General features: G+C 36.3%; 1 protein-coding gene across 2 annotated transcripts in view; it reads right to left on the bottom strand.

Annotated features, from left to right (window-relative positions):
* The window catches only part of tshz2 (teashirt zinc finger homeobox 2), a 114,325-nt gene that overhangs the window by 48,248 nt on the left and 44,189 nt on the right, over window positions 1-21,888 (bottom strand). The window contains exon 1 of one of the 2 annotated variants that reach the window (XM_084429040.1): window positions 4,296-4,891. The exons of the other annotated variant lie outside the window; for it this stretch is intronic. Within the exon in view, the coding sequence (XP_084285166.1) occupies window positions 4,296-4,335 (40 nt within the window). The 5' untranslated portion in view covers window positions 4,336-4,891. Of the gene's footprint in view, window positions 1-4,295; window positions 4,892-21,888 lie in introns of those variants that run through there. 2 annotated transcript variants of the gene reach the window in all.

Genomic DNA, 21,888 nt, shown 5'->3' with positions numbered 1-21,888 from the left:
TATTCAAAAACTGATTAGAAACATAATCCAGCGAGAAATATCATTGGAAAACTCATGCACTGCTCGCTAATAACCCCTGTACGTTCATATTTTTGTGCAGACTGGGCTGGGTGATACAGTGACTAGTATTTGTTCTGAAAGGGCGTAAAAGAGTGATTTTCTTCAATCATAGAAACCATAATTTTGACAAAACAAACATTGTTGCCAACAAGCAGATTCAAAATGCTTAATTCATACAGTAAACATCTAGTCATCAATAATCAAGGCATGTTTACTGCATTATTTTCTTTTATATGCACGAATATATATGCATTCTAAAAACTAATATTTGTCAACCCATTCTTTAAAAATGCTTATGACTGATTTTTGAGTGACGCAAACAAATAAATGAACGCGAGTCAGATTGAATCAAAGAATCAATTCTTTGAACCGATTCACAAAAATGAATCAAACTAACCAACTCATATGCTACTGGTATTTAAATTAGACGCTACCAAAGCATCATTAAAACAACGCTCGCATAATCACAAAACTAATCTAACCACACAATCTTTAGGAAGCTTAATGACCAAATAAAAGAGCATTATATCATAATATTCATTATGCTGCTAAATTTTAGATGTCCAGCAAAATAATCACAAATACATTAACATTCAATAATACTTATAATATTATAATATTCAATATAATCACCATGAATGATCTATCTATTTATCTATCTATCTATCTATACGGTGTGTATGTATATTATATATATATATATAGCCTATATATATATATAAATATATATATATATATAGAGAGAGAGAGAGAGAGAGAGAGATATACACACACACAGTTTGTTATTTGTCAGTTGTCAGTTCGTTATAATGGCAAAATGTATAATCTTTAGCATTCTGATTTCAAACACTGTAAATCCATCTGACCTTCCAGTGACCGCTAACTCAAGTCACACAACAAATATTAATTGTGCAACCCTGCAGGGATGCGTCCTTTCTCTAAATGACCACATTTCACAGCAAAAAAAGGATAACCGTGCCTGCCACCACATAACGAAGTGAACGCCATTTTATACCCAGAACCCAGTAGATCTTAAAAAGATTGTACGAAAAATGGAAAAGGGGGGCGGAGTATTAAAAAAAAAAAAATTCATTCCTTGCATCTTCTCTGGTCTTATTTTAATACCTCTCCCTCTCCTTGTTCACCCCTCCACACATCATTAAACATATTATTATAACATGACTGTCAGCTTGCGTCTCTCTCGCCGCTCCATTCTTGCTCTGCCAGGTAATCAATTTGTCGTCACTCTCTGTAACCCCAGTAAAGTCATCAAGGGAAATGAGTTACAGCTGCAAAAAGCCTTCAAGAATATAGGTGGGGGTTTGAGGGGTGGGGGGGGTCAGGAGGGGGGGGGGAGAGAAATGACAACACGGGCCTGGAATATTCTGCCGCTGATAGCACATCCCAGGTCTCGAAGATGAAATATTAATGCACAATTTGTTTATCTGCGGGCCCACATCTCTCCTGCCGCCGAGCTGTTAATTTTCTATCTGCGCAGACAACAGATCAGTCAGTCATGAACTCTTCATAGCCATTACCGGGAGACATTTTGATTAAGTATTCCTAATGTAGTGGATAGGAAAGAATGAAAACACTCTGCCTGCCAACTTTTGATTGACCATTAAGCCACTGATGAATGTGCCTGTCAAAGAGGAGACAATTACCTCAACAATGAAGAAACTCTTCTGGAAGGCTTATTTCTCCATAGGGCTGACACATTTACCAGATTACAGGCGAGCAGGCCCAGAGCGTGTAAAGGGATCGCTTAGGAATCTTCGCAAAAGTTCACCCAATAATTGCGCCGCTTTTGTTAGAGGGAAGGGGCTTTTAGAGAGAGCGACGAATGTGTGTGCGCGAGGGAAAGTGACAGACAAAGTAAAAACGAGGAAGAAGGGACTTAGCGTCTTCAGGAGGTTTTAAGATCCGCCATTGCTGGCAGAGTGTGATGACCATCTGTGGGGTTTGTCTACTGTTATTATAAAGAGTGATCATCCTTCCACCTCGCAAAGAGTCCAGAGCATCTGGCGTCGATGCACGCAAAAACAATAACCTGCGGTACGCACTTTCGAGAGCAAAGTTTGGCTCCTTACAATCTCGCCATCTTTTAAACCATTGAAAATGCTGCAACCAATGGGATTTGTCTATAGAAAGACAATCAAATGACAGATTCATGCTTTAACCTGTGGAGTACGGGCTGTAATACAAATGAAATATTTTGATCAGAATACAAATCTGATACATTTTATTCAATTTAAATACATATTTTTAAAAAATGCATTATTAATGATAAACTACTGCACATTAGTAGTTAAATAGTTAAAAAGCCTAACATTTTATGGGTAAAATTTTTTATGGAAACTATTTTTGGAAAATGTTTAAAGGAGCATCATCAACTTTGTGTTGTAAAGTCGTTTAATAATCCGAACAGCCACCACCTGAGGTCGTGGGAAGGCTAACAAAGAACCGGTGATAAATGGATCTATTAGAAATTAATCTATCAATAAATCCAACGTGACATGAGATCAATCATATAACAAATAAAAGCCAAAGGGGAAAAGAAAGAAAACGAAAATGTTTCAGTGAAAAGCCTTCTGGTATACAGCCAGTTGCGTTGCTGTGCATGAGAAGATTCTGGCTGTGTTTCAAAACCTAGTGAGTTGCCTACCTTTGTATCATTGATCATTATTTTCCTTTTTATTGCTGTGAAGCTGCTTTGAAATAATCTGTATTGTATTAAGCACTATATAAATAAAGGTGACTTGACTTGACCCGACCGCATGTTTTTGGACACCACAGGCACTTTATATACATTATTCAAAAATGATGCACGCACATGCTACCTAGGTAGGGAGCTCATAAGGATTTGACACACAGCCTAAGAAAGAAAGTGTATTGTCAACACTGCTAAGGAAGCAAAATGAAAGAACATTCGTTGTTTCGGCTAAACTAAAGATGCTTCTTGGTTATTTTTGCCTAGACAGCATCACTGGCATCATTTTGAACATTATTCAAAATGATGCCCTCAAAAATGCTGTCTAGTAGTTAGTTCACAAGACAGTCTATGAGACAATATGTACTGGCAACATTGGTACACAATTAACAAGTTAAAAGCAAAATAGCAGGGCTAATCTCATCATGTTACTGAAACATAAATAAAAGATGTAATCTAAACGGCTTTATTCTTGTGTGTTTCGCGCTCTGGAGCGCGCGTCCGCGTGTGTGTGCGTGCCTGCACTCCGTTTGTGTCTGTGTGTGTGTGAGTCCGTTTGTCTATGAGATATTATGGGTTCATAGGAAGTTCAACCGATATTCGGATCCAAAGCAGCACATCTAGGCTATCCAGAATCATTCTGCATTTCCTCTCAGTGTATTTACAGAAACGCGTCACGCTTCGGTTCCCAACAAAATCTGGCTAAAGTTTGAACTTTAAAACTTTGACGTCCAAAACAACTATATAACGTGTAAATAAATACAATCACACTAGTTTCCAATTAAAATAAGGTTCATTTTACTTCATTAGCCTATGTGAACAGCATGCCACTGACAAAAGCAATTAACTTAGAAATAGGCCAAGAAGTGAGCCTTGCCTAAACTCTAATTCACTTCGATTATATATATGCAAACACATTAGGCTACTTGAAAAGCGAAACATCATGTGTAGGCTATATATAAATAGGCTACTTGTTTTAAGAGAAAATCTGAAAATATAAAGTTAACTTTAAAAAAAGAAAAGAATATTTACTTTTTTTTTTTTTTTAGAAACGAGACGAAAATAATGATTAAGACCATTTTCCCCACAACGTCTAACAGACGTTACAGGGGTTACACAAGGTTCACTACTCGGTCCGTTTATAATGCTAAAAAACGTTACGATTTTCAAGCATTCCGTTCTCTAGATGATGTCAAACGAACGCTGTTTACATTCTAAACACGCGTGTTTACGTTTATTTCAACGTGAAATAGTTCGTTGGACTTGAAAGTTTAAAAACTTTTGTCGGATTTTCCCGGGAACCGAAGCGTAAAGCTTTTGCGGTGTATCAAAGCATCATTCTCTGATATTAACCATCCTCTTTCTAAGACAGCGGTATCACTTTCATCATACTGTTTCACAAGATAAAAAGAGGTCCGTTCAGATACAAATGCGTACGCTCGTGCGACTTAAAACGCGGATGAATAGCAATAGCCTATTCATGTCGGGATGAACGTGAAATGATAGGTGTCAATTTGAATCTTACCCGCAGCCCTTTTGGGTGCTTGCTGTTTCCTCCTTGGCATGTTCAACTCTCTTTAGTTCACGTACAGTGAAACTGAGCCCAGGTTGAAATTCTGTAAAAGCGCTCTGATATAGTCCATACACACGCAATAGCGACTCTCTAATGCACTTCAGTTCCGTACAATCCAGTTTTTCAGAAACGCTGTCCAGAAATCAGGTGTCTCTATTTTAATATACCTCTCCTTCCTAGATAGACAGATCTATGGCGGATTGTTTTGCTTTCCTTTTTTCCCGTCTCTTCTTCTTCTTTTCTTTTTGTGTTTCCCAAGCCAAAAGGACAAACGCTGTCAATCGCTTAGACTCCCGGTCTCGTATGAAACGTAGTAGGAAAAGGGCAGAAAAAATAGTGTATATCACACACACACGGCGATGCCAGCAGCAAACATCGATCCATAGAACAAACTGAACATTAAAAACTCCTCCTCCTCCTCCTCCTCCTCTGGACTTGATGATGGCAGCGAGACATTTGTTACACTAGATAACCACGAGTTTATTAAAGAGACAGGGGCCGGAGAAAACATGAGACAGCCCACAAGACCAGCCTCATACTGTCTCTCTGCTGCTTTAGGCTTGAGTTTACAGAGATGCTGAGAACTGAGCGCGTGAAGCAATGAATGCTTCAGTGTAATGACACACTGCAGAGTAATAATAAATAACATGCGTGCAATATGTAATTATTTTTAGTAGCTGCCAGAAATGAGATATAATTGCCATTGCTGTGGTAATTACTTACATTAACATGTATATGTGTGAGCTGTAAGCGGTCTCAGTATGCCTATAAAAGGCAGAGAGTGCTATACCTGGAAATGTGAGAATAACACATTAGTATCCATGTTACAGTGCAAAATACTTTTAGTAGCTGCTGGAAATTAAACATTATTGTTGTTGTAATCAATTAGTCTACTATAGCAATCTGTTGTGTAAAGAATTCAATCTTTAAATACACAAAGTCGTTGTGTGAAAACAAAGAAATGTTTAGTGTAGTGTATACATTCTGATAATAAATGACACATATGCAATATATAATTGTTCAGTAGCTGCTCATTGTAAAAACATATTGTTGGTTTAACTTAAAAAAAAGTAAGTTACCTGGTTGCCTTAAAATTTTGAGTTCATTGAAATAAAAAAATTGAGTTAATACAACAAAGGAGATTGGTTTAATAAATAGAAACTCAAAATATGTAATCTGAACCAAATCTATTATCTAAGTTGATTTGACAAAAGATACAAAGTTGTGATGATTAATCATAAATACGTTTTTTTTTTTTACAGTGTAGAAATGAGGCATAATTAGGTCATTGTCATTTGTTATTTTTGACATTTGCCTATTGTCATTGCTCGTGACTAATTAAATTACTGTAGCATGTGATATGGATAGCCTAAATACTGCAATGTATAGTTTTTGGATATCATTTCCAGAGATTCTTTTTAAAAATAAATAGTCAAAAAATAAATAAATGGATTAAAAAATAAAGAAATAAAAAGAATAGGTTGTACACTGAAAGTAAGTAATTCGTTTTCAGTAGCATTCCACATTGTCCATACACAGCTAATTATTATGTTATAAGCAATTATATATTAAAAACATGTTATGCATCATATTACTCAGCACATGCTATCATGTGACCATGTTTTCAAAAATGTGTTTGGTTTTGAAAAGGCCTATGAAGTCATGTTTTATCAGAACACAATAGCAAAGTGATCTCATCCCATCAGTCATCTCAAGGTCAAAAAGTGGCCAGATTTACCCAAGTTCACCCAGTATAATGACACAAGCGATTTGATTTAAACCGAAACCATAGAAACATTCAAATCTTTCAGCTGAGAAAACCTTTATGATGTCATAATAACAGCAACAATGAGCGGCACCGTACATTGTTCGGCACAGCTTTATTACAGCGTATAACTGTAGTCCTACAAGGTGAAGCAGAATGGTTCCCCTTTCTGAAGCGCAGTGTCTCACCATTTGTGTCTCGACCTCTCACCATCTCTGATTATTGAGGTCACAGATAAACAAATGAGTGGCCATTACTCACAGACTACAGATGACCTCAGCGCACACCATTGCCGTGTGATAAATGATCCCGCTGTCATACAGAGAGATGATGCTGCCTTTGTTAATCTGTTATGTGGTGACGTTACTCGATCCTCCTGTTTTCTCCCGTCTCCTCGCGCTGATGTGCGGATGCCAGTCACCGGGCGATGACGGCGGAGACCTCCCGTGAACTTGACATGAACTCCACCGATCAATCAGTGTTGAGCTTCCACTTTGACCATACCTGTCTGACAGCTTTTAACACCCTCTGTGTATAAACGTTAACACACACACACACACACACACACACACACACACACACACACACACACACACACACACACACACACACACACACTATATCTCTACCTGCATGTATTGTATTGCTGGCACCTTGCCATCTCATCTTGACTAAAAGTGATTGTGTGCACAGTTTCTAAGCTGTAGCCTAATATCGGGGTATTTTGTCATGTGCAATGTCAGTTGGCCAGTATTACGTTGAGGTAACAGTCCACAGGTGTGTTTAGTCTGGTTGTGTGAACTTGAATTTGAATGTAAAGCTGTTTTGTTATTTTTTTATTTTTTACTAGAAAACATTTGAAAAAAGCCTTGAAGTTTTATGGTTTCTTGGAGATAGTAAGAGATAGAATGATAGAATGAGAGATAGAACGATAGAATGAGAGATAGAACGATAGATTGATAGTACGATAGTACGATAGATAGATAGATAGATAGATAGATAGATAGATAGATAGATATAACGATAGAACAATAGATAGATTGATAGAATGATAGACAGAATGATAGAACGAGAGACAGAATGATAGAATGAGATAGAATGATAGATAGAATGATAGAATGATAAAACAATAGATTGATAGATAGAACAATAGATAGAACGATAGATAGAACGATAGATAAAACGATAGATAGATAGATAGACACAATGAAGCTGAATTACTTTTTTTTTACTAGAAAACATTTGTCACTAAGAGAATAAGAGATAGAATGAGAGAAAGTATAACAGAACGAGAAATAGAATGATAGAACGATAGATAGAACGATAGATAGAACGATAGATAGATATAACGAGAGACAGAACAATAGAATGATAGATAGAATGATAGAACAATAGATAGCATGATAGAACGAGAGACAAAATGATAGAACGAGAGATAGAACGAGAGATAGAATGAGAGAAAGTATAACAGAACGAGAAATAGAATGATAGAACGATAGAACAATAGATAGATAGAACGAGAGACAGAACGATAGAATGATAGATAGAACGATAGAAAGATAAATTGATAGAACGATAGACAGAATGATAGATAAAATGATAATACAATAGATAGCATGATAGAATGAGAGACAGAATGATAGAACGAGAGACAGAATGATAGAACGAGAAATAGAATAATAGATAGATAGAACGAGAGATAGAATGAGAGAAAGTATAACAATGAGAAATAGAATGATAGAACGATAGAACGATAGATAGAATGATAGATAGAATAGTAGAACAATAGACAGAATGATAGATATAGAATGATAGAACGAGAGACAGAATAATAGAACAATGATAGATATAGAATGATAGAACGAGAGACAGAATAATAGAACAATAAATAAAATGATAGATAGAATGATAGAACGACAGACAGACAGAACGGATGGATGGATGGATGTACCATTATTTCCTTGCAGATTACTCTTTTGATTGGCCAGTAAAAAACACCAACAACAACAAAAAGAAAACACCAAGCAGCAGCATAGCAACAACATGGCAACCACCCACACCACCATCCTTTTTACTGCAGCTACAAATAAAGAAGTAAAACAGAGGGCCGACTGAAAGAGCAAAAGCTCGTAATACTAATGCAAACCAACAAAAACGTGATCTTGTCAAAGCGTTGACACTGCTGATAGTTACGGCTGTATCGGTTCTGCATACAAGCGCTCATAACACGCCGTAAACTTAATTGTGAAGTCTAAAAAAAAGCCCTTGTAAGTTTTGGTTGGAAGCTGACTGACATAGCAAAATATTTGCAACTGTTGCCAATGAATGCGACACAGTGTTAATTCGCATGGTAGGGGTTTTCAATGTTTTGTTCCGCAGCTCTGGTGCAAATCGTCAGCTCTGCGCTGAGCCGAGAAGAGCTAATTAAAATGCACTCCCCATGATGAAAGAGTCAAGGCCTGGGGATTCCAAACCTGCTTCTGATTCAAAGCTCAAATTTCATGTGATACGGACAGGCGGTGATTGAAGTCTTGAGAGCTGTAATTTTCAAAGTAGAACAACAACATATGCATACTGTTAACAGCAGATGCTTAATTTGAAAATCTAATGCATATAACCCAATTAGAAGACGAGGAAAAGAACCACAAGTGAAATTAAACAGGCTGCCTTGCTGGTTTAAGCCTTGCAAGACGAGTCTTTCAGGACGAGAATGTTTTGCCTGATATTTCCATCAAGAATCTCAACTAAGCAATCAATATTTCTGCACAATAATTAACACCCGTGCAGCTGCCACATGCAGGATGGAAACGTGTTGCGCCACGTTCCATATTTCAGGTCCATTAAATGGACCTGGTTTTCATAAAGTCCCTCATCCAGGAAGGACAATGCAGGAAATATTTCATGGAATGTAGGACGAGTAAAATACCACAAACGGAGACGAAAACCCATAACCGCTCCCCTGATAAACTAATAGGCTCCACTTGTCAAGGCTGCGTAACTGAGAACAGTGACCTTTTCCTGAGCATATGCAAACATATTGTTTGTGTGTGTATGTAAAGATGTGTGTTTTCACAGGATGTTGAATTAGCTGAGGGTGAACAATCGTGTGGTTCCAGTACCACAGGCTGTGAGATGAAGGGAATCGTGGGGGGTAAAGCCGGAATCTACATTACTTTGACCAAATCACGTGTTCAGTTCAGCAAAACAAACGGTAGCTGCATGAACACAACAATGCGTGTGTGTGTGTGTGTGTGTGTGTGTGTGTGTGTGTGAGTATGTGTGCGTGTGGACGGACAGACAGACAGACAGACAGACAGACAGACAGACATACATACATACATATATATAAAAATATACATATACACACACACATATATATATATATATATATATATATATATATATGTGTGTGTGTGTGTATATGTATATTTTTGTATATTATGTGTGTGTGTATATATGTATATATATATATATATATATACACACACACACACACACACACACACACACACACACACACACACACACACATACATATATACATATATATATATATATATATATATATATATATATATATATAAATAAAATATACATATATATCCACACACACACACACACACACACACATATATATATACATATATACATATATATAAATAATTATTATTAAATAGTCATTCTCTATTTCACACATTCATACTGGTGCAATACAAATTCCTTTAAACAAATCTCGACAGAACCACCAACATTTGGATTTTGCATAGTCGACATTATAGAACGCATAAAGAATGCATGAATGCACAAATTATTAAATATCTGATTTTGTAACCATTTTTAACGCCAGGACCAGAAAAAAACGTGATTTCTAAATGTCATGTAAATTGTGTACTGTCAGCTTAATGATTTTTTAAAAACATTTTGTAACCCTTGAAATATTACAATTACCTGCTTTTAGTACGAAGAAAAGAAAGAGAACGGTTTAAAGAAAACCATGTTTAACTGAGATTTTAGTAAGAGTGGAGGGGTTTTACTCGTATACACACTGGATATGCCACTAGAAAGGTGTTTATATGCAGAATGAAATCATAGTAATGACCTGAAATTACCACATAATCGGAGTACGATTGGGCATTGAAACGCAGTCACTATAATAAGGGACATAAATAAGGATAAACAAGATTTGCAACAAAAATTGCTGCGGGACAGCATCATTTTTTCATTGTTTATCTTATGAGAAATAATAACGCTAATAATAATAATAATAATAATCCTTTAACTTCCTGCTGGTGGGGGGTAGAGTTTCAAAGTATAGTTACTGTGACCCAAGATGAATTTTTTTTTTTTTTTTTTTTTTACCTCAATAAGGATCCATGCTTGCGGTGTTTCCACCACTAGCACTTGACCTATTTCTTCTCATGTAATGAATCGTTAAAGCAGCCTTGTGAAATGACTTAATTATTCATGCTTGATTTCAAAGTATGGTGCTTAAGCAACGCGGCTCCACGGGAGGACTGACACACGCGACGGTGTTCGTACAAGCACACATACTGAGCGCCGTGCGGACGGGCCTGTTCACCAACACAACCTCCGCTGTGTTCAGTCTGTACTCGGCATTAAGGTATTAGCCCTGCTTGGAAGATAAATGCCCATGTCACACATTCTTACACACACACACGCGCGCACACACACATGGTCTCGGCCTATTCAGCTGACATGCACTAGGCATTATTCAAACAGAACTGGAAAATGTGATATAGTGTGAAGTGACACACATCTGAAGCACATTTGAGGAAGACTGAGTGATCTTTGAGTAATCTGTTTGAAGGAAGAATATTTTCCATATTATCCTCCTTATTTCCCACAAGTCATATTGCACAAAAGACAGTGGCCTCAAAAAGTGTTTAGACACTTAAATCAGGCTGAATGTCAATGCATTAGATACAACAGGATTCATGGTAGAGCTTCTCTTCACTTTTCTGAGACACTTTTGAATGATGTGGTATTTGGTCATTTTTTTGTGGATGTTTGTTTCACTTAAAGGGACAGTTCACCCAAAAATGAAAATTCTGTCATCATTTAATCTCTCTCATGTTATTCCAAACCCGTATGAGTTTCTTTCTTCTGCTGAACATAAAAGATGATGTTTTGAAGAACGTAGGTCACCCAACAGTTGATGGACCCCATTGACTTATACTATGGAAGGCAATGGGGTCCATCAACTGTTTGGTAACCAACAATCTTCAAAATATCTTCTTTTATGTTTAGCAGAAGAAAGAAACTCATACAGGTTTGGAACAACTTGAGTTAAAATTTTTGGGTGAACTATCTGTTTAAGTTCACAAAATAACCACCGGTGTATTTAATCTATAAACGTATTCTACAAAGTTTGACAAACATTAAGTGTCCAAGATCTTCGTTTTTAACAGTATATCGATTGCTTCATATTCTGATGCCTAACAAAATTCATATATGGTAGTGGCCAAAAGTGATGCCCGGCATTATCAAAAACGTGTTAATGATTTTGTAATCATATTGCATAGTTGTGCTTGGAGTCAATTGTTTTATTTGTGATAATAACAATAAAAATGTGCAGATATCATTTTTGATGAACACGCAAAAAACAAGAGAGAACCAGCAAAATATTATTAATAACTGATTTTTTTTTCTTTTGCATAGTAAAATAAAACCTGTAACTGTAGTTTACCAAATAATTGTAAATATCTTAAATAAGTTAAATACCTTACGAAGTTTAGTGTTTCATTTCTCCTTCATATTTTAATTATATATATATATATATATATATATACTTTTTTTTTCTTTTCTTTTTTTTTTTTTTTTACATATTTTGATGGTTTAATTTAACTTGTAAGGTCATTAAAAACAAATCAAAACTTTAAAATTTCATTTGCACTTTCAGATATTTAAACGGCGTATTTTACGCAATTTCCTTTTACCATTATGACAAATAAGAACCAATGCTTTTTGGCATTATTAATATCAAACTTGCCACAATGTGACGTTGAATGTCATTAAAAAATAAATAAATAAATAAATAAATAAATCAACAGTGAAAATATTCTGCCTTACATAATCTTTTTCGGAAAAAAAAACAAGTAATGCAGGTTAAAAAAAACAACACAAACACTTTTCAATTTTGATGGCCCCCCTTTAGATATTCTACTAAGTAAAGTTGCACCCGTGTGTAAACTAACTCTCATTAGAGTAGTTCAGTATTAATAGACTGTTAGGGTTAGTAGAATAAGTTGACAACATTCAAAGTTACTTATAGTCAGTAAAATGTCAGTTGGGGGACCGTCACAATAAGGTGTTAGCATTAAAGGAGCCGTATGTAAGATTGTGGCCAAAACTGGTACTGCAATCACTTTCAAATTACTGTAGAGCGGTGTATCCCCTCCCCCTCCCCCCTGACTCGAGGTTGCCAGTTAGGCTGCAGGATCCAGCAGGAACGTAGGCTGCTACAAGGAGCTTCCAATGGCAAGTGACGAGTCCTACACAGTACGTTTTTTTTTCGGACTTTGTCACAACGTAATTCGGATTCATAACGAGGTCTTTTAGGTTTCGTAACGTTAGACATTTTTTATCCGACACGTTTGTAGCTGCAGCTGTGGTAACTAGAGCAGAGCTGGCAACCTGGCTGCCGAAACACTATTGACTTCGTGATTGGTAGATAGGTGGAGGGTGGAGCATCAGACCAAAACACAACATGACAACATCAACATCAGTTGAGGGCTGCAACTTCACTTTTTAAATGACAATATCCTGGCCGGACTACTGTTGTCAGTGATATAAGTATTTGAAATGAACATGATTTCTTAATGTCTAGTGACATATCAGGGCCATTTTATGATTAATTGAAATACATTTCTTACATATGAGACAAGAGTTAGTTAACCTGTAGGTGCAACAATACTTACAGTCATCAGAATGTCTAAAGGAGACCATCGAAACAAAGTGTTACCAAACAGAAGGCATCATTGAAATGTTACAAAATAACTAGTTAAAATAACTCAGCAACACAACAGAACTGACTTCTCATAAAGACATTATCTTGCAACGTTTTGACAAATCAAATATGATCTGTGCCGAGCGAGACCAAGTGTCGAGTGTCAAATCCTGAGCGTGTGATTGAGAACAGAGTCCTGCTCCTGTCACGACGACGGGCCACCAAGATCTCCCTGCCACATCTGACTGATAGATGCTTGTTTGCGTATTTATTCGAACGAGGACACACACACACATCTGAGTTAGGACCCACGCAGAAAGGTAAGGCCCGAGCCCGACCTGTCACTTCCTCCTCGGTACAGTCGTGGTCCGCGGCGACAGCGCGTCCAACCCAGGTTTGTCACTGTCTGTCCAGACCTGACCTGTCAGCTTACGTGTGCGGATGTGAATGCTGATGGATGTTTCCAGAACTGCTCCTCTGTGTCCATCAAAAGCTGGAATGTGTCACTGCCACTTCAGAGTCCGAGCTCAGAGCTTCTGAAATCTGTTGACAGCTGCAGAGGGTGGTCTGCAGTTCTGCCAAACCGGATCAGACGGGTTCTGATCTGACGGGAAGCATTCAGAACTCTTGCTGCGCAAAGAGGGACGGTTTGTGTTCAGCCCATTGCATGCCGATTACAGTTTTACGCTTTTGTCTGGAAGAAAAACGTTTGAAAGATTCTCTTGTAGGGGGAAACATGAAAACTGATGAGAACAACCTAACACATGAGGCTAATTGGAAAAACATGCCTTCATTTACATTTTTGCAAAAACATACCTATACATACAATATGTACAAGTGAAGCAGGAGCACTTTCCTTGGATGTTTTGAGGAATCCCTTAAGGACATGATGATAAAAAAAATAATGAGATGGGAGTTAACATTTTACAATGCTTTTATGGGGGTGGGGATTTCAACTTCTGAAATGATGAAACAAAAAAAGCATAAAGCAGAATTTGCAACCCATTTACATGCATTAAGTGAAACATTTAACAATATAACCCCCAAAAGGAAGTACTTTAAGGTGACGTAGTTACATTGTGCTTCCTTAAGTAAGTACTGAGTAATATTAAAGCAACACTAAGGAACATTTTTTACCTTAAAATAATGTTTACAAAATCGTATCAGTGGTTCATTAAGTCGTAACAGGGTGAAAGGCACTTCTGGATTCGCTTTGCAGCCCTATATCTGCTATAACCACACTATGCAAGTTTGCCAAACCGGGTCGCGTTTCTGTAGTTCGAATGAGACTAAACTACAAATTTGACTTGCTTTACGTCAAGCGTCACAATAGTCATTATTTAGTTTTTCTTCGTTTCTTATGTCGCAATACATCATACTTTCATGAAATCATGCAACATACTCTACCTTGTCTGTGGACATCGTTCATTCCAAAGCCGTGCTAGATAAACAGCGAGCGTGTGCGCGACAGTAGGCTGCGGGCGGCGAAATTATTTACGACAGCGATAATGGACAATTCCGCTTCAATCCTGTAGGGGGACCGAAGAGGAAAAGTTCCTTAGTGTTGCTTTAATTAAAGGGGCATTTCACCCATTTGAACATTGTTTTTTATTTAAAGTGGGTCATATATGTAGTCGAAATGTAAAATAAATTTTTAATTTGGTGCCTTTGTGACCGAGAAAAGACAAAAAATAACTTCAGGACGCATTTGTATGAAAGACAACAACTCCCACAATGCACCACATTGCACAGCTCCGCAAGCCACTCCCACTAATCCAGAAAGCGCATATCTGCCTATAAGAGAAATCACTCTTCCGTCTACAAGTCTAGCTACCACCAGAGCTTGAAATTCATTTCACATTCACACAAAATGTCTAGTTAGTTGGCGAACTCATTAGTGCATTACTCCTCGTTTGTATTTCTTTCGAAAAGGTGAATTATTGCATGGTACCTGGATGTTCAGTCAGAACATATGCGGTGCGAAACTAGGATAGTTCTCAACACAAACGTCCGTGTCCTCGTCTGATTCAGAGATTTCGTCCAGGAGAAATTGTCATCTTTGCCACAGACGGACTCTATCTCTGTGTTCGCAGCGGTTCGTAGTTGCATAGTGAGATCACCGGCGCCACCAGTCCGCCCTAACCCGAGCCAGTCCGGGCTCCTCGTCCGCGGCAGGCAGGTCTTCTGCCTCGGCTGCTCTTCGCTATAATGCGGCTTGTAAAGGTAGCCACAAACACCTGATTCAAGCATCAGACTTCCGAAATCCTCTTCTTCTATATCATATTGAGCACTCTCCTCCGCTATTGTCATAACTTTACATCTGTCTCCACAGCGCCTGTTAGCTTAGCTTCAAACAAGATGGAGGATATTGCTTTCAGTTTCAGAGAGTAAAGTCCCACCCACTGATCTGTAATAGGTCTGTAGCGTGAGCGGGTCCCGCCCCCTGGGAAAGATGAGGAACTAGTGCTTGTAGTCTCAACAGAAATCCCCCCCTCTTACACTTCCTCCTACAATGACGCAAAATGACGATTTCTGCGTCATTGTAGGAGGAAGTGTAAGAGGTAAATAACGGATTTCTCCTGTCTCAGGGGAAAATGAGAGAGTGTTGCACAACCAATAGTATGACTGGGTTTCTAACAATGCAAAGCTTAATGCAAATGGGTGAAGTGTCCCTTTAACTACATGTACTTGCTATAGAGTTACAGTTAGGGTTTGGTTTAGGGTTATTTACTTGTAATTATACATACTGTTATTACTATAGTAAGTACACGCAGAAACGTGTAACTACGTTACCTTAAAATAAAGTGGAAAAATAGAATAAAATAAATACATAAATATATAATATCTCTATCAAATGGATTGTCCGTCCAAGAACATCACAATAACCTTGTGTTCAAAAATAGTCTGAACAGCTTTATTTTATTTTATTAACCCTTTTGTCTAGTTGTTTTGAACGATTCATTGGTTCAAATTATTCTAAAGAAAAGAAATGTTTGTCTTTGTGTTTATCGAAATGTAACTTGAACGGCCTTTGAAATGACTTTCCTTTTCAACTGACAAATTGAATCTCTCTTATTCTTCAACCGCCTGTCATATAGAGACACTTTTCATGATCCAGTAAATATTTTTCTCATAGAATATCCTCAGAAATATGTCACAATAGTGAAGTAAAACATCATTTCATGTTGACTGTAAGATGCTGTAATTTATTGCTTAAAATAACCGGTAACACTTTAGTTTAGGGTCCAATTCTCACTATTAACTAGTTGCTTATTAGCATGCCTATTACTAGGATATTGGCTGTTTATTAGTACTTATAAAGAACATATTAATGCCTTATTCTGCATTACCATATTCTATATCCCTTAATCCTACCCAATACCTAAACTACCTCACTAACTATTAATAAGCAGTAATTAGGAGTTCATTAAGGCAAAAGTCGAGGTTCGGACCCTAAACTAAAGTGTGACCAAATAACCATAATGTCCACAGTAGTGATCCCTAGTATTAGAGAAGAAAATGTTTGTGTCAGTAGGTTAAAGGATGTTAACTATAACAATATCAATAACGCTAACTATATTAGAGCCCACACCAGCGGACAATTTCGTTCTGCGTTCTGCAGTTTTGTCGTCTGTCGCTTTAAATGCTCTAGCTCTTTAAAGCAGGATGGATTCTGATTGGCTGTTGATGTTTTTATCGTTCATCAGCTGGGAGAAAAGTCGTTCTGAATGTGATTCCAACTACATTTTCCTGTAACGTTTATCATTATAGCTGTGGACTCTTTTAAATTTAGAACTGTCTTCATCTTTGGCGTGATCGGGCCTTAAGAGTCAAAGAATCCCCTTTCATAACTTTTCCAAAGAAGTTTTTCATTGGAAAAGTTAAAGCCATATTTGCAGTTATGCGTCACAACAGTGTTGCTCAGTCTGATTTTTATCTATGTTTTACTGGCATTTAATCTTCTAATAGCATAAAATCTAAATTTTTTCCCAGCATATTACAAAATCCCTTGTTTATGCTCGGATGACACGCGTACGTTCACTCGACAGCAGCTGAGAAAAGTCTGAAAGCCATTTCCTTTTAAAGGTGATGGAGTAGATTGCCACCCATATTCAGAGTCTCTTTTCCCTCCTTTTTTAGGAGGACAACTCTGGCTTTTAATAAACATGTAATAAGAAAGAAAACAGCTGGTAGCTGTATCACAGATGGTGCTGTTCTTGGCATCTCCGAGGAGGGGACCACACATGCAGATGGCTCATTATTCCAGCATTTGGTTATGCATATTGCACAAAATCTTATTCCAATGCTTAACAACCAGTATAAGCAATACAGGTGTTACAGTTTTTTTTTTTAAAACAGTGTTTCCTTCACAACATGCACCTCTCCACATACACACACATATGTCTATCACATGTTTAGATGAACTGTTATGGTTTATGTAATCAGTGTGGGTCTGATGACAGAAATGCTTTTAGACCGCACAGTTTAACTTTAATACTTCCTGCCATTAGTGAATGAAAAAAACAACCACCAAAAACAAAAAACAAAAAAAGAACCAAAATTAAGTTTTTTTTTAATTTGTTTTTTGAAATGGTGAACATTTACTACACATGAAATATTTTTGACCATCATATAATATCTTATATCTAACACGTGCTGCATTGATTTACACACAACAGCAGGTCTTAGTCATGAGGTGGAGAAGAGCTAAATATACAAATAAATTACAATGTATATACAAACTAAGATGCTTTTTGTTAAAGCCCTGCGATTCGTAATCACATTTCACTGCTTACTGTAAGGTTTCACTGGATTTCTGAATGCGTCAAATGAGGAATCAAATCTATTGAGATAAAAAGTTTACTGTAGTATAAAAAATATATATATATATAAAACTTTTAGAACTCAAAACTTCCAAAAAGATCATGTATTGAAACATTTGATCTATTATTTACAATAAATGTTTAGGTAACACTTTATAATAAGTATAGAGTAACAACACACTTATAAATCATTCGCAAACTATAAGTTTATAGTTAATTAACATTTTATAAACTGTAGTTAATACATTAATAGACTATACAAACAGTGAGTTCTTCATTCACTATAGTTAACAAAGAGGTATTGTTTAATTAGCTCATATGTAAAGAGTTAGATAACACTTTGTTATCAATTTATTAACCATAAATAGTTCTCACTTTAGATTAGGTCATGGAATGCAAAACATTTTGTTTTAATTAAGCGCTTTAGTCCAGCCTTTATTGGACATTAATTCCAAAATAATATTAAGAGTTCCTTAAAATGTTTACTAATGAAACAAAATAATAGTACTAATAACATATATACAGTTCTTATTATTATTTACTGTATATGAGTATATATATATATATATATATATATATATATATATATATATATATATATATATGAATGAATGAATGAATGAATGAATGAATATATAAATATATTGTTTATAAGAAAAAACAAGTAAAAAAAAAAAAAGAGTTACACACATGTTTGTGTGTGTGTTACTCTTTTTAGAAAAGGTAAACATATTTGTACAAATCAAACTTAATATTCCATTCATTATGTGACCATGAAATTGATTTGTTTGCTACATTGACATTACAAAATGTAATCTAAAGGAAATTACAATCTATATCCTGTGGCGATTATTCATAATGACTATAACGGAGAAACTTAACATTTCACAAGGCCAGCATTTAATCTCACAGTGTTTGATTTTGTAGATGCACTATAAATGGGTTATGGTCAAATATTGTAAAAATCGCATTAATGACACACTGAATTCAGCAGCTGACATACAAACTCTTCTTTCTTTGTAATTCAAACCAGGCGAGCTATCAGACACGGCTCCTGTCTGTGGTTTACAAATGGATATAGTATAATAACATGAACGGAATTCTTCTCAAAACATAGTAAAAAAGCTGATGCTATTGGAAGTCTAAATCTTTTCAAGTCAAACTTGACATTTTGAATTCCTTGGAATAAATTTAAGAAAGCAAATAGGGTCTGTTTTCGATGTCATGTCGGCTTTAAGGTTTCAAACATGTATTCATGTTCATCAGTGTCACATTTCATGATGAACAGAGATGCACATCTGATGATTAAGTTTGTACTAATCAGCAGGAACGAGAGAAGTCCTGCAAGTCCTGAAAGATCTGCTGGGATTTTCCTTCACTGCGACTCACACTTGACACTGCATGACTGCCGGAGCTGTCCCCTCTCGTTTATAACACGCAACAATGTGACCTTTATTCCGGCAATAACCATAATGCGCTTTAGCACATGCCACTCGCGGCCCGCCGCCGCCGTTCGTGTCATATGTTGGATCTTCCTCTGAATTCAGCCGCAGAGACAACACGAGGAGTCTCTTCACGCGTCAAACCTTCCAGGAAAGCTCACTTCTGAGAGTGCCATTTTCTGTCTCTTAACCTTAAATGACTGCTATCTACAAGACCCATGGCTGTATTCAAGTTCCTCGGAGCGAGTTCGCTCTTTTTGTAGCAAAACAACCTTTTGGTCAGGATGGTGATAGAGATAATGACGATGGCAGGCTAATGTTAGCAAGATTTGAATAGCAAATATCAGTGTTATTATCATTAACTAAAATTAACTGAAATAATATAATATAATATAATATAATATAATATATACACACATGTGTGTGTGTGTATGTATGTATACATACATATATATATATATACATACACACACATATATATACAAATATATACACACACACATACATATACACATATATATATATATATCTATCTCACTTGCACTGTAAAAGATGCTGAAATACTGTAAGTAAAAATAATGAATCAACTAACAATGCTTTCATGTGTGGTGTGAAACAGGCCTAATACATTAAAAATAAATGATCCCCAGGTTTGATATAAGTTTAGCCTGGTCACAAAAATAAAAACATTAAAATAAATATAAACGTCAAAAAAATCAAAAACAAATGAGGATTGACAGCAACATGATCATGATGCCATCTGAGCTAATGATTAAGAAGATAAAACCACTGTTGTTACGGCTCTTTTTGCACGCTCTGCTCTCTTGGTCCATCATGTCTCAGTCTTGCTCTCTTCTCGTTTCATCTGCCTGTCAGGTCGACTACATCTTTCTGATGGCATCACAGGCAATTAGCAAGATGATGCTGCACAAAACCATCTGGACGGACACATTTCATGTTGCTGGGGGAGACCGTTTTTGGCATGATAAAAATACATCCCAAGGTCAGATTTTAAGGCGTAAAGTATCAGATTCTGAAAGAGCCAGAACATGAAGATGACTGTCGCTGTCAGTGCTGGGAACATCATTTTTAAAAGTACCACATTACAATATAGTGCTACTAAGTTTTTACTAATTATGTCTATTTAAAAAAAGTAGCATATTTTGTTACATTACTACTAATAACTCCAAACTACAACTATATAAAGAATATCCCACATAAATACAGTACACTCATGTAAAGCAATATATTTAGAAAATCTTAACTGCTCGATTGTTTATACGGTCACATAATTTAAACTATATTATCGCACAGCTCTATATATGTAAAGCTGTATATATAAGTATATCCAACTTTACCAGCATACATACAGTACACTAACATAAAAAGTGATGTATAATGCACCTTTTTTTTTTTATATCCACAATGTAAACTATATTATTGCACAGCTCTAATCTTCTAAATGCAACTATAAGGCGTTCAAATATTAAGATACTAAAAAATAACTGCTTTAAAATATATATAAATATTAATAAAATTGACTTGATTGATTTAAAGGTAACGTGTTAAATCACCACTGCTTATTTTCATCAAGTATCTTACAGTCGACTGAAAGAAAACTGTCATGGTCAGTTAAAAGCTCAAGAAATACTGTCTAGAACTACAATACACATCATGCTCACATGTACAGTAATACAACAACTCCTACAATGCTTGAACACATTAAACATGAAATAAAAGAAAAATCAACACACATTCGTTTCTTGAAAAAGTTGCCAATTTAGTGTAAATTTAACAAGTAACATGTTACTCTACTCATTTCTGGAAAAATGTAATCTGATTACGTAATGCAGCATGTGATATATCAGTGTTGATATATCTTTTGTTTTGCTATAATTCTGTCTAAAGCCATTTTTTGTCAAATACATTGCTAAAGCCAGATCCACCTGGACAGCCAGGATGTCTCAATGTACTATATGATTAAGTGATATTAAAGACAGACATAATAATATTAAAATCTGTCATAATAATATTGACATTCTGGAGCGATTCCAGGACTCATTTATTAATGATCGTTGGTTGGAGGGGGTGCTGGAAGGGTCAGAAGCCTTGAAGAGATTACACTTTGGCAGGTTTACTGCTGCTCCAAATATGATAGACCTGACGTGTCATTTTCCCGGCTAGAGCACCCTCAGAAAAGCCATAAATTATCATGGGAGTGCGGGAAATTGATTCTCCCTCTCTGTACCCTGCAAATGTTCCCCATAAATATGCAGTGATGGGACATAGCTCCTTTTATTAACTTGGCTGGAAAAAAAACATAGGGTATTTAACTAAAAGCAGGGTGATTTTGAGTACCAAACACAGTTTTGGATCCGTTTTACATTAAAAGCATTATTTGATAGGCCCATCAGTTCAGTTTCCTATAGATCTGTCCCGATGTTGATCCGTGAGGGTGTATCTGTGCACAAATAAATCCTCCCAGATTACAAAAAAAAAAGATCAAGTTATCATTTTGAATTGGCTCATACTTCAAAATCGATGCCTG

The sequence above is a fragment of the Rutilus rutilus genome (genome assembly GCF_951802725.1).
Source record: "Rutilus rutilus genome assembly, chromosome: 13".
NCBI lineage: Eukaryota > Metazoa > Chordata > Actinopteri > Cypriniformes > Leuciscidae > Rutilus > Rutilus rutilus.
The sequence above is the reverse complement of the archived record's forward strand: the minus strand, read 5'-3'. Positions and strand labels throughout refer to the sequence as shown.